Source organism: Carettochelys insculpta, chromosome 2 (assembly GCF_033958435.1).
Source record: "Carettochelys insculpta isolate YL-2023 chromosome 2, ASM3395843v1, whole genome shotgun sequence".
NCBI classification, from domain to species: Eukaryota; Metazoa; Chordata; order Testudines; family Carettochelyidae; genus Carettochelys; species Carettochelys insculpta.
In genome coordinates, this window is record NC_134138.1 from 14,536,377 (window position 1) to 14,550,014 (window position 13,638).

Here is a 13,638-nt window from a genome sequence, read left to right on the forward strand (position 1 = left end):
TGGTGGGGGACAGACAGTTGGCTGCATTAATGCTTTCTGTCATGACCTCAGAGACTGCTGATCACTTTCTCAGTTGCTTCCTTCAAGTTGGAGCATTTGACAGTATTTGTTTTTATGGAGAGAAATATGCAAGGGTCCTGATTCTGCCCTCAGACTCACCAATCTCAGTTAACAGAACATGTGAAAAAATTGAAAAATGTGAAATTCGCTCTTTTCTCATTCCCCCCTGCCCATTACAATTCAAAATATGGACAAAAATTTCATGGAAAATTCTAATTCTGGCACATTTCTACCTGCTCTTTTGCCATTCAAGTCCTTGAGAACCACAGGTGTCCCTCTGTGGACAGAAAGTGACCCAAACAAAAGAGTTACTGACATCAGCCAACATCTGAATTTCTCTCAACTGGAAACTGCAATGCAATCCCATGCACAAAGCATGGAATCACAGTATACATCCATAAAAGAAATCTCATCACTTAGTACACAACATTTGTTTAATCAAAATACTGTTCCTAAGAAGAGAGATCACATTTTGGACGGGCTAAAGAACAGAAAGAAAACTTATTTTCTCTAGTAGATACATATATGGTCCCCAGTGCCATAGCATGTCTCCATATCACAGCTGTTGATGGTTTTATAGACACTGCAATGCTTTGATATAGAAATTACTTTCCTCATTTTAAAGCTGAGAAACCAAAGCACAAAATCGTTAAGTGACTTGCCTGAGGTCACACAGGAAGTCCATGGCAGGGGTGAGAAAAGAACCCAGATATCCTGAATGGCCTAGTGGGTACACGTTAAATCAGACTTACAGGGCTCCCCCATTGACCATGGTACTCCTGCCCTCTCAGTAGTAAGGGAAGTCAATGAGAGAGTTTTACCCACTGACCTTCCACAGTGTGGACGGTGGCAAAAATTGATTTTATATACCTCAGCTTGAAGTACACAGCTCTCTACGCAATTAAACATGAGTCCATTGTTAAACAAATTGTATTATTTTAACAGACAGTCATGCTAGAAGGTTCACTTAGTTTGCGAAGCTGGTGAGTGTTAGGTACCAAGAAAATAAGAGTGTATTTTTCTTTTCTAAAGAGCTTTTCATCTCTGAGGATCTGAGAATTCTTTACAAATTACAGAGATGCTGCAGTGTTGAAGTACGGTGTCTTCTGTGGTGAGAGAACAGAGAGATAGCACACAACTTGATGCAAACCCCCAATGGGAAGAGGGGAACTTTTGGCTATGAACCTATTGTATCAATCAAATACTTTGTTTAAACAGATGCTAGCCTTTGTGTTATTTAACTGTGGGGTCACTGGAGCACTATGGTTTTTCAAATGAACATATCTGATATTAAGCACTTACAAAAATACAGTAAACTCTTTCATACCAATCAGCCCCGAGACTGGGAGGTTGCTGGATATTGAATATTCTGGATAACAGAGAGGTACACCTAGCAATACCCAACACTAAAGAAAAACAAGATTAAATATTAAGAAACAAAGAAAAATGTATGCAGAATACTTTATTTACCAACAACACTAGTATTGTACACAGTAAAGTATACTGTATTTGCTGTACTTATTTGTACTTACTTTCACTATACTTTACTTATGGAAAATGTAACTAAAATTTATTGATGGTTAAAATGCTGGTTATCTGAGAGTTCTGGGTGATAGAGTTCTGGATATGAAGGAGTTTACTGTATATAGGGTGCTTGACCTTTTCGTAGTTTATTTTTTATTTTTTGCTGAGTCTATGAATTCTTCATAAATGGCAATAGAAAACCTATTGTAGAAACAGATGGGACAGAGGCCCGAAAAGTGAGCCCATCTCCTAATCCTGTTTATAATCAGATCTGGTTTTAGGAGCTGATCAACTTTTCCATAACAGACTTGGCTCCCCCATCAGTTTTTTCACTTCTGTCGAAGGGACTGCTCATATTCCCAAACTCAGTAACTGGCTCTGAGTTGGAGAAAAGTCCATGATGCATTGTACATATATTGCCTCCTTGTAAGTGTGCCAGGGGAAGGTGGGCGTCAGGAGAAGATTGCCTAGCCAGCAATCTTTAACCTTTTCCACTACTCTGCAGATGCACTGAGTGAATGTGATAATCAACCAGGGTTTTCTGTCTTCATGTTATGGCCCTGAGTCTTAATACAGATGAATTTTATCCACTTACTGACAGACCTCAACTATCTCACCAGTTTGCTAGTACTGTTGTCTCTCTGCCCTGTTTCCAGAGTGGATTGCAATTTGGCAGCACAATACAAACACAATTTAGCCTTTTACAGACTCGTTGGCAGCTTTGGGAGGTGTGCACACAAACAGTGGGCAGAATCTGTCCCGTGAATTCTAACTGTACTGTCTGGTTAATGTTTGTTCTTCTTTGCTGGTCCACGTGTGCCCTCAACAGATGTTCTGGGCTATGGGAGAAGCAGTCACTGGTGCTGGTTTGTAATGTCTGATTTTCTCCTGACTGAACAGGGCAAGAAGGGTGAACCAGGTCTCCCAGGACTCGATGGCTTGCCTGGACCTCGGGTGAGTGGTTTTTATGGTTCTTCCTTATAACACAGTGGCAGTAAAGTGAGAAGTGATGGAGTTTGGCCAAAGGTGGCACAGCTATATGAATAACATTCATTGTAAGAAAGCCGCAAGCAGACAGTGATGTAAAACTGTAATAAAACTGGTGTAACCCCGTGAGCATGAATGGAGTTATTCCTGCTTCACAACAGTCAAAGAGCCAGGCCCAGTATCTCACATTCATTTGAATCATCCTGAAGAGTCTCTCACCAGGTGCCTGAACTGTGTCTCTGCCAGTATATTCTGTGGACATTATTTTACATCACTATTCCCAGGGAGAGAGACTCACCTCTTGATTTGCAGTACCTGCAACAGCATTTCTGCTAATTGCTGACTGGAAGTAGATCCTTGCAGAAAGACACCTTCTCAGGGCAGCGGGGGCTGGGGCCATTGAAATCTTGCTTGGCTTTGGTTCCAGTGGCCCCTCCTCAGAGGCCTTTGGGATGCACAGGAGGAGGGTCTGGATAAAGAAGACACGGACAGAATTAGAGTGAGGGAGATTCCCACTCCTGAGTCTCAGGTTACCAGGCCAGATTCTGAGCTCTGCAACTCAGTGGGGTTGCCTGAGAAGTAAGTTAAGGCAGAGTTTGTCTTGTTGGCTCTAGCATGTGGTACCATATGACCTGCAAAGGAACCATGTTGACACCTGGTGCCTCCAGCTCTCATTTGCTTTCCAGCTGCTGTTGTAAGCAAAGCTGGATGACCTGGGGTGGGGGGGTGGTAGTGATTCACAGCTGTTTCCATACAATGACTCCCTCTGGCCACAGAACAATGCTCGGGGAACATGGCACAGCATGAGTAACTCCTTTAAAGGGAGATGGGGCCAATGCCACCTATGCCCCAATTAATTAGCTACTTCCCAGCTTGAGGAGGTGGGATTTAAGAGCATCAGCTGACACCCTAAAAGACACCTGAGTGGAAGGCCAGGTCTTCACTAGACCTTAAAGTCGATTGTAGATAAGCAATTCAAGCCACAGCAGTTGCATAGCTGGAGTTCGCTTATCTGCACTCAACTTACCTGGCCGTCCTCACAGAGGGAGGTCAATGGGAGAAACTCTCCCATCGACCTCCATTACTCGTCACAACATTGAGGAGGGAAGCATTACAGGGAGCTGGCAGACTGCCTCCCTTGGGAGTTCCTGAACCAGACTGTCCAGGAGAACAATACTCTAAAGAAACCAGCCTGTGTGCTGAGTGCTCAATACTGAGCAGAGAGAGGCAGGAGAGGTCCAGGACTAGCTAGCATCACCTGAGCTGTGTATGAGCTTTAGTGATGGGTTTCATTTGGGGGTAGCTTTGCATTTTTGTACTATGAAACTGACTCTGACAAGGGTAATGGCAGCACGAAAGCCTGAGAAATGTTTGCTTAAAGAGTTGTGAAGAGGGGGGAAACTGAGTCAGGGAACTACAGCACTCCCCCAAGGCCATGATGGAGTTCTCAAAGGTGACTGTTCTCTGACAGAATCCCTTCTCTTCTTGAGGTAAAGAAAGGATGATCACAAACCCTCTCAACCCAGTTGTGACCACACACTACAACTGAGTACCTGGGTGAGAATACAAGAATCCATTAACACCCTTTTTTAAAATTATATCATCTGTCTTAATATGGGGGATTTAGCTTCACAATCATTTACACTTTGGACAGAAACAGAAGAGCCAAGATTCTGCATTGATTGCTGATGAATACAGTGACTAAGACACGGTTAGTTAGCTGTCAGTTTTTTTTGCTTTGCTGATACTTATTTTATTTCCTCTGGCAAGTAATGCTCTTGTTACTAGGAAACATCGGCTAGAAATGGATTCGGTAGCAGATGTTTTGTGTTAAGGTGTTAAGATGACTGTGAAAGCCATAAGAGACAAAATCCGATGGTTCTGCTATGTTGGTTCAGGTGAAGCCAATTATATACAATTTAGAATGCTGCCATTTAGGTTCTGCTTTTTGCAAAGTCTGTGCTTTTCAGGACGCATTTCATGCTGCAGCATCTGCTATGCCAGTTGTTCACCAGCTGCCTAGAATGGGAATGTAGTCACATATTTTCAAATGCATTTTGTCAGTTTCTTTGTAATGCTGGATGGCATTAAAGCTGCCTGCTGAGTGTTATGGACCTTATGAACAACCCACATTAAAAAATGCATTTCCAGAGAGCTGTCTGTGAATTAATCAATAATTAATGATCACACAATGAACATAACTCTACCTTAACTGAAGCTCTGCAGGTTTTTTTATATACTTTCATGGCACAATTTCAATATTAGTGATGAAAAAGGTTGCTGATATAGCATTAAGCTGCTTTTCTGTTGGCATTAGCAAAACAAAGTTTGCACATTTTTGTTAATCTGAAAGTGATAAAACTCCAGTGCCATCAAGGGATTTTTACACTGACTGACCATTTCCTCTTCCTCCATGCATAATAACTTTAAGACTAAAGAAAAGTACGTGTGTTCTTTTAGCTGCACCATGAGCTGTGCATGTGACTGATCACTTCCAGAAACATTTGATAAAAAGCACTCAAGTCAACCAGTGCATGGACCCAGGGAATATATTCAAGAGGAAATAAGAATGTTCTTTAAAGACCTCGTCTTAGACAATCAGGCTATGCCTACACTTACCAAAAACTTCAAAATGGCCATGCTAATGGCCAGATCAAAGACTACTGATGAGGTGCTGAAATGCATGTTCAGTGCCTCATTAGCATGCTGCTGGCCGCAGCACTTCAAAATTGCTGCGTTTCACTCCCACACGGCTTGTCTACATGGGGATCCAGCTCATCAGCTGATAGGAATAAGGAGATTTTGAAATGTGCAGGGTCCTTTCGAAAAGGACCCCCGTGTAGCTGAGCTGCGCGCATTCAAAAGCAGCAATTTTGAAGTGCCGCAGTCGGTGGCATGCTAATGAGGCACTGAATATGCATTTCAGTGCCTCATCCGTATTCCTTGATCTGGCCACTAGCATGGCCATTTCGAAGTTTTTGGTAAGTGTAGACGTAGCCTCAGTGTGTTCTTCAATGTGCAGCAGCAGCCTAACAAGCAGACAGAATCAGGAGCCATTAAGAAAGGGATAGAGAATAAGACAGAGAATATCTTAATGCCTCCACGCAGATCAATGGTATGGCCACATCTTCAATATTGTGTGCAGATATGGTTGCCTCATCTCTAAAAAGATATCTCAGCATTGGAAAAAGTGCAGAAAAGTGTAACAAAAATGTTTAGCGGTCTGGAACTGCTGTGATATAAAAAGAGATTAATAAGACTGGGACTTTTCAGCTTCGAAAATATGTGACAACGTATATTATTCAATTACTTAAAATACTTTTTTAAAATTAAAAGTAGCCATCCTACAACAAAAGAACTTCAAAAATAGACTCCAAAAAGAAATTGCAGAGCTGCAATTCATTTGCAAATTTGACACCATCAGCCAAGGGTTTAACAGAGACTGAGAGTGGCTGGCCAATTACAAAAGCAGTTTTTCCACTCTTGATGTTCACACCTCCACATTAGCTACTAATAATGGGCTATATCCTCCCTGATTGTACTGACCTGATTTCTCCTCTCTTGATGTTCACAACTCCACATTAACTACTGATAGTGGGCCACTTCCTCAGTTACTGAACATACCTTGTCAACTCTGGCCTCCCCCTTGACGACGTGGGTCTTTGCTAATGAAATCTTATGCTCCAAAACATGTTAGTCTATAAGGTGCCACAGGACTTCTTGGTGTTTTTGAACATACAGACTAACTTGGCTACTCCTCTAATACTGATTCATGTGTAACCCCTACACCTACTGGCAATGGTTCACTATCCCTTGTAGTGACACTTAGGCCACTTACAGAGAGAAAGAGTGAGTCTTCTCTATGGTCTTAGCTGACAGCCATCTGGATTTTAGCTCAAACTGCCTGTTGGTGGCTGCAGAAGCAGTTGAACTGAACCTCTCTAATCTGGAACTCTCTTGTCAGGCAACATCTGTAATCTGGCATGATTTTGGTTAGGTGGACTACCACTTACCATGAGTATGGCCAAGTTTCCCGTGGTCCCATAGAGTTTTTTCTCCAGCCACCAGTCCAGGGTCTCAGTGATCTGTGCTGTTATTTAGCTGTAATTTACCCCTAAATGTCTTCTAAGAGTCCAGTAAGCAGTAGAAGTGTTGGTAATGTGCTAGACAATACTGCCCTCCTGTAATCTGGCAAATTCTCTCGTCCAGCACCGATCAGGTCCCAAGGTTGCCGGACGAGAGAGGTTCATCCTGTACAAATTTGATTCATGCAAACTGTCACCTATGTCCAGAGCACCTCTGATTTCAAGTTAATTACTTTTCAAAGAGACCTTGACTTCAAAGCCTGGAAGGTGCTGAGTTTGTAATGTCCTATTTACAAGGTAAGACTTTAGTAAGGGGTTGTGTAAAAATTAGAGATGGGCCTGAACTGCAAAGCTCAAAATTGAATCCAGGCTATCCCTAAGGTACCTGAAGTGAGCAGATTGGCACAGGAACAATTGCGATAAGGTTTGTGTCTTGATAGAGCCTATTAGCTTACTTACAGTGTTGAAACAAACAAAACAAAACAAAACACCAAATGAAATTAAAAAAACCCAACCTCCAAAACCAAAAAAAGGAAAAAGCGGAATGTTTTATGTTGTTTTAATTTGTAGCACTGACTGAGTAAAAACCATAAAAAACAAACAAAGATGAGAAATTAAGCTTGTTCATCAATAAACATAACAAATCTCAGGCTGTGCCTTATGCTAAGGTACCAAAGTAAGCCCACACTGCCTTGTGCCGAAAAGCAGTTATTCTCCATGAGACATTGGAGTGCACAAAGCCTCTGCATTCGTATGGCCTCCGGGGCTTATCAGAAATTTCTGTTCAGAACACTTCTCTAAAAAAAATGTTGGTGCTCCAGTTATCATACCACTTGACTTAATAACTAGAGACCTGGTCCATTATGAATGATGCAGCAGGCACTTAAAATGATTAACAGGCCACACAAGTTAGAAGTACAGGTCTACTGGCCCTCAGGGCCTTGGTATTCAGTGTTGCTGGCAGAGTCTTTTTTTCTGTGTTATTTTACTGTTCTCTCAGTTTACAAAATAGGATTTGAGCAGAGGATACAATTTAGTGCTGTAATGCAGCACTTATCAAAAGTCGAACATTGGAAATGTTAGTTTAAAGAAATGTGGGCAGCAGGTGAGGGGAGAAGTGAACAGCTGTAGGCAACCTAAATGTTCAGATGTCAGCAGGTTGTAGCAAACGTTGTAGGAATGGTAAGTGTTGTGGTACATTTCTACAAGGATTGGGGATCTTGACATGGCAACAGTGAATACCTGTCACAGGACAGGAGGAAATGGGAGATGGAGGCCTTACAGATTCATATTACTGTAACTACCCCACTCATGGGTGTGAAAAATTCACCACATGATGAAACTGTTTTAATGGTGGCAGTATTGACAGCCATTGAACCAAACTGTAATACCTGTTTCTCAGTGATTCCACTTCAAATCAGGGGGAACGGCAGCACCCTCAGCACCTCTAGTCTAACATCTGTGGAATCCTGACCCCTCACTGACAAAGATCTATAGCATAGACTTTGGTAGGCTAGGGTTGATTTACTAATCTAACCCCCTGTGCAGCTAGTGCTAGGTTGATGTAAGAGCTTCTTCCATCAAGACAGCTACCACCTCTCAAGGTAGTGGATTTGCCAAACTGACTGGAGAAGCTCTTCACGTTGGGGTAGATAGCATTTTCAGTAAGTGCTGCAGCTGTGCCTCTGTAACGTTGCACCTGAAGTCCTGAGAGGCAGCTGCCTGATGGAACTAGCACAGATATAACAAGAGATGAAATTTCAGAGGTTAAGTGGCTGTGAATGGCTCTGCAGATGAACAAAGACCAACATGGAAGACAGCTGAAAAGGACCTGCTAGCATGACTGTAATGTATTTTGTTTGCATTATACCAGCAGTCAAATGCTTGTCTCCCTCATAAAACAATGGGCTGCTTAGAAAGCATGCATTGCAACCATTGTTATGTGGATTTAGAGTTACATGGATCAAAAGAATGGAGTGCCTACCTTATGAGAGGTGACTTATAGAGCTGGCTGGGTTTGTTTATCTGAACAAAGGCTGAGGGACGGTTTGATTGCTCTTTGTAAGTACATCACAGAACTAAACACCAGGGAAGGAGAGGAGATATTTAAGCTGAAGAGTAATGCTGGCACAAGATTAAAAGGATATAAACTTACCATTAATATATTTAAGATAGAATTAGATGGTTTCTAAACATCACAGGTGTGACATTCCAGAACAGATGTCCTGCTGAACTAGTGAAAGCAAATCCACATTTCTTTTTTTCAAGACTGAGCTTTATACGTATATTTCTGGTATAAAGAGGGTGCCTACAAGGACAAATATCACCAACAGGAGACTATATGGGGAAGACTGAGAGAGGGCTTGTCTACATTAGACCCCTCCTTCAAAGGGGGCGTGGGAATCAGCCCGATTGGAGGAGGCTAATGAGGTGCTGCGATGCATATGCAGCACCTCATTAGCATAATGGCCACTGTAGGAACTTCAAAGTTGCTAACTTCAAAGCGCTGACAGGCAGTTTGGCCACAGGCACTTCAAAGTTCCCTGACTCCCGAAAGGTTTTGGGAGTCAGGGACCTTTGAAGTTTGGTGCATACCAATAAGTTGTCACATACATGGGATGGGATTGTGATGCCAGCAAATGACTCAAACAAGGGAGGCAAGCAGATCATAAAAGACAAAAAGCCTATTTGCACCTCAAGTTTATGTGGGTGGTGGTTGCATCCATATTAAAAGAGAAATGAACTGCCCACATCAGTTGCATTCAGAAAATTGAACTATCTGTCTTGTCTTTTAATGCCACGGCACTTCAGCCAGGTTATAATTGGTTCTACCTCCTGCAAGCTCTAGAGTGCTTTGCAGCTAAGTGACACTTGGAAATGTGTGCAATTGTTTGGACCTTGGAGAAAGAGAAGTCAAACACAAAGTGCAAGACCCATATAAAGGCATCTTCCCCACTCCCAGACTGGAGTTTAAATGGGACACCTCTGGGAACTGCCTCTGAGAAAGGAGGTTTTGATCTGCAGAGCTGAATGATCACAAACGTGGTCATCAGTAAAACCAAATTCTACTTTAAGCTTAATTATTAGCAACAAGAGGAAAAGATGTATAGAAGACATAGGGTGTGAGCCTATTGTCGTGGGTCAAATATTAGGACTAAAATAGAGCTTATGGTTTTATCATGTACTATAATTCTTCGTAGCAATGCCCACTCTTGGGTCCTTTTTCACAGATTCGAGAACAGGCCCCGCTCCAGGGTGCTTGGATTCTAAGGGCAGGCAGAAGTCAGGGGAAGGGGAACAACAATAGCTAATTTGTATACGTCAAATTAATTTCTTTAAGCATCACAGTGGAAGACTTTAAGAAGGGCAAGGGCATGACAGATTTCTCTTGGTTCTGTGTGTGACCCCACGGTATTTTCCGTCTATTGGCTCTCATCTATTAGGGCACCCATGGCCCATGGGCAAGATGAGAAGGAGGTCTGGCTCACCACCTCTGGAAGGGTCGAAGCCAAATGCTGAAGGGCTGGGGCTTAGGGCAGTCAGCCTGGCCCCTCCCCCTCACACTCACTCAGAGCTGCAGGCGGAGCAGCAATACCAAAGCAGCCTGGAGCTCTGGCTGTCACTGCTGCTCCTTTGGCAAGAACAGCAATGGGCACTCCAGGCCCCTTTGAAAGGCTGAATCTAGGGTCAACTGTCCCCTCCCCCCATCAGTGGTCCTGTCCATGCCTGGAGGCCCCTGGATGGACAGCTCCTGTAAACCTGCCAGGAGCAAGCGATGTAGTGGTATACCACTCCTTTGCTCTGGAGCTGGCAGTATTGCCCAGAAAGCTGGCTACACCAGGGTACCCAGGTGTTCTCATTCAGTGTGTTTCCCAAGGACCTCTGGCAATATAAATTAAAGCTGCCCCCACGCGGACTCCTCCTGCTGCACCATTGTCCCACAAGGATTTAGTTTTGTAGATAGCTCATGCTTACACCTATGTAGAGGGATCAGTCATGTGTTTGTGCATAAACAACATGCTTTTGGGTGTGGCATGATGGTAGAGATAGAAAAGATTGCACTTTAAGTATGGCTGGTACCAATGAGTGTGCTTAGACTGGGGAACTCATTGCTACATGACATCATTGCAGCCAAGAACTTCACAGGATTCAGAGAGAGATTAGATATTTATGTGGATATCAAGAATAACCAGGCTTGTCATAGTTAATAAAAGGCTGTTGGATTTGATATAAAACCTCATCTGCAAGGGAGCAGATATTTTACCTCTACTTTCTGTGGGATTTCTTTCATTTTATGCAGCCTCCGGTGCTGACCATTGTCTTAGACAGGATGTGGTACTAGACAGACCATGCATTTAACTCAATCTAGCATTTCTTCAGTTCACCACTGTGTCAATACCTGGTAGAGTTTGTTTTTCATAGAAATCACAAATAATTTATATTTAGGTCACAATGAGCAGAGTGTCAAAGCACCTGAGGACATGCAGTTGAAAATAAATGTGTTTTTCCTCTTATGCAACATCCTCCCTCTGCTCCCCAAAGACTCACTCCTTTAGCACCTCCTTGCATTCCTGTCTCTATTCCCAGGACCTTCAGCCACACAGTGCCATTTGTAAGACTTTCTGCCTCAGCTTATTTGCCACTGCCACCCCCTTTCTTTCTTCAAGTTCTCTTGGAAAATGCATATCTTCCAAGAAATGTGTCATAAACAAGTGGCAGGTCGGGAAGGGCTTCAGCATTCCAACCATCCCCACCCTTCCACTCACCTGTCTGCTTATAATGTGTCCAATCTTCCTGTCTACATGTGTTGTTGGTTTTGGTAGGAATGGGTTCAACGTCTTGTCTCTGCCTCTGAGCTTCCTGCTTTCTTTAATACCAGTCCCTTCACTTCCCATCTTCCACAGGCCCTGCGGATTATCTCAGTAGTACCTGTTATCAGTCCTGGGGGGAAATCTGCAATTTTACTGGGGCTCCAAATGCAGAAATTGCAGAATTCCCCCAGGACTATGACATAAGAACATAAGAGTGGCCACACTAGGTTAGACCAAAGGTCCATCTAGCCCAGTATGGTGTCTGCCAATGGGGCCAATGCCTGCTGCCTTGGAGCGAGTGAACAGAAGAGGTAATCACTGAGTGATCCCTCCCCGTCATCCATGTCCAGCCTCTGACAAACAGATCATATATCGATATGATATATAAATATATAAATATATATGTGTACTGATTCCCTCCCTTTCCCCCAGAGCCAGGCACTCCTAGCCTGGTCCTCCACCTCTAAATAAATGCCCTCTGGCACCCACAGAGCTAGCCCCCCGGCCACCCTCCACTCTAAATAAATGCAGTGGGGTGTGTGTGCGGAGCAGGCAGAGGCTCGCCCAGCATGCGGCTCTAAGGAGGAGCTCCCACCACTGTCGCGCCACTACTACCGCGTGTTTCACTTACTAAGTGGTGGGGGATGTGCATGAAGCAGGCACAGCACTCCTGGCACGCAGCTCCAAGGAGCTGCATTTAAAGGCTTAAAGAACCATATGCTGGCCACCTCTCCTATAGGAGCTTTGTGCAATTAAGCTCCCCTTAATTGGACTTCCTGCTTAGCCTTGGATCATGCCAAGAGAAGTTGGTATAATCTAGGAACTCAGCTCTTGGTCTCTGTTATAATTGTCAAGGTCTGCCTTCACTTCAGGCTTGCGCTAAATAATAATGATGTTATGGTGATGGCCTCGGATCTCTTCGAGCCTGAGTTGCTGTAAAAACGGACTGTGTATGACACAGAACTGCAGCGTGGTCAGAGACTCTCAACTGATCCAATCCTGATTACTTTGCCCCCTCTACTGGTATAATGCTGACAATTTTTCAACTCCTTTTCATATAGTTTCATGTACCTGTTACCTGATCTAAAACGCTACCACCTCATCCTTCATTCTTGCTGCCATCTCTTCCCTCTCCCTCTCTCATCAATTCTTTACAAAAGAAGTATAACATTGGTCAGTGACCTGTGATATTCCAGTCCTGGAATCTGTGACCTGTGATATTGAATAGTGAGATTGCTAGGGTTTGTTGGCCAAAGCGCTGACTTGTCATTTTTGTTTTTACGTCTGTCTCCCGTTCCATTTCATCCTTCCAAAATAAAAGTCTCAGAGCGCTCTTCCAACTGCAGCTGGAAAACTCAAAATAAACAGAACTGGGGCACTAACCAGAGGCAGGCAGGTTACATTTTGCTGCCCAGTCACTTTCCTTTCATTTCCTCCCTACTTTATTTGTTTAGCCCCCAGTCTGTGAAAGCTCTTGAACACATGCTTAACTTTAAGCACATGAGTAGTTCCATCCCAGTTCTTTAGTGCACCCTGAAGTGGGGGAATAGCTCAGTGGCGTTTGCCTTGTAAACCCAGGGTTGTGAGCTCAATCCTTGAATGGGTTTGAGGCTGGTTAGATTTGGGGGGAAAATCTGTCAGGGATGGTGACAGAGTGCAGGGAACTGGACTCGATGGTTTCTCAAGGTCCCTTCCAGCTCTATGAGCTAGGTATAATTTTGGGATATAAACATATAAAATATATATATAGAGAGAGGGGATTGCTAAAGATCTGAAAATGGAGAGGGCATTCCATGAGCAGACCATGCAGTGGGTCAAAGGTGTACATGTGTATATACACACACACCTTTGACCCACTGCATGATCTGCTCATGAAATGCCTTCTCCATCTTCAGGTCTTAAGCAATTCCCCCAACCCCCAAGTAGGCCCCACATCCTTTTCCCACCTGAGCAGGGGTCTCAACACCTCTGAAAATCAGGCCACTTCTGGTGCCTAATTATGGATGTTGGTGTCTAGTTTTAGCCATCTAAGTTTGATAATTTGGCTAAAATTTGTACCAACACCAGTATATTAAAGTTAAAAGCCGGTGTTGGAAGAAGATCAAATGGATATAATTGGGCAACCAACAAGTTTGGGCTTAACATGAGATTAAGGTTTCTAACCATCAGAG

At 43.4% G+C, this 13,638-nt stretch overlaps 1 protein-coding gene across 1 annotated transcript in view; it reads left to right on the forward strand.

Annotated features, from left to right (window-relative positions):
- The window catches only part of COL22A1 (collagen type XXII alpha 1 chain), a 263,941-nt gene that overhangs the window by 174,364 nt on the left and 75,939 nt on the right, over positions 1-13,638 (forward strand). The window contains exon 22 of the mRNA XM_074984490.1: positions 2,485-2,538. Coding sequence (XP_074840591.1) covers positions 2,485-2,538 — 54 coding nt within the window. The remainder of the gene's footprint in view (positions 1-2,484; positions 2,539-13,638) is intronic.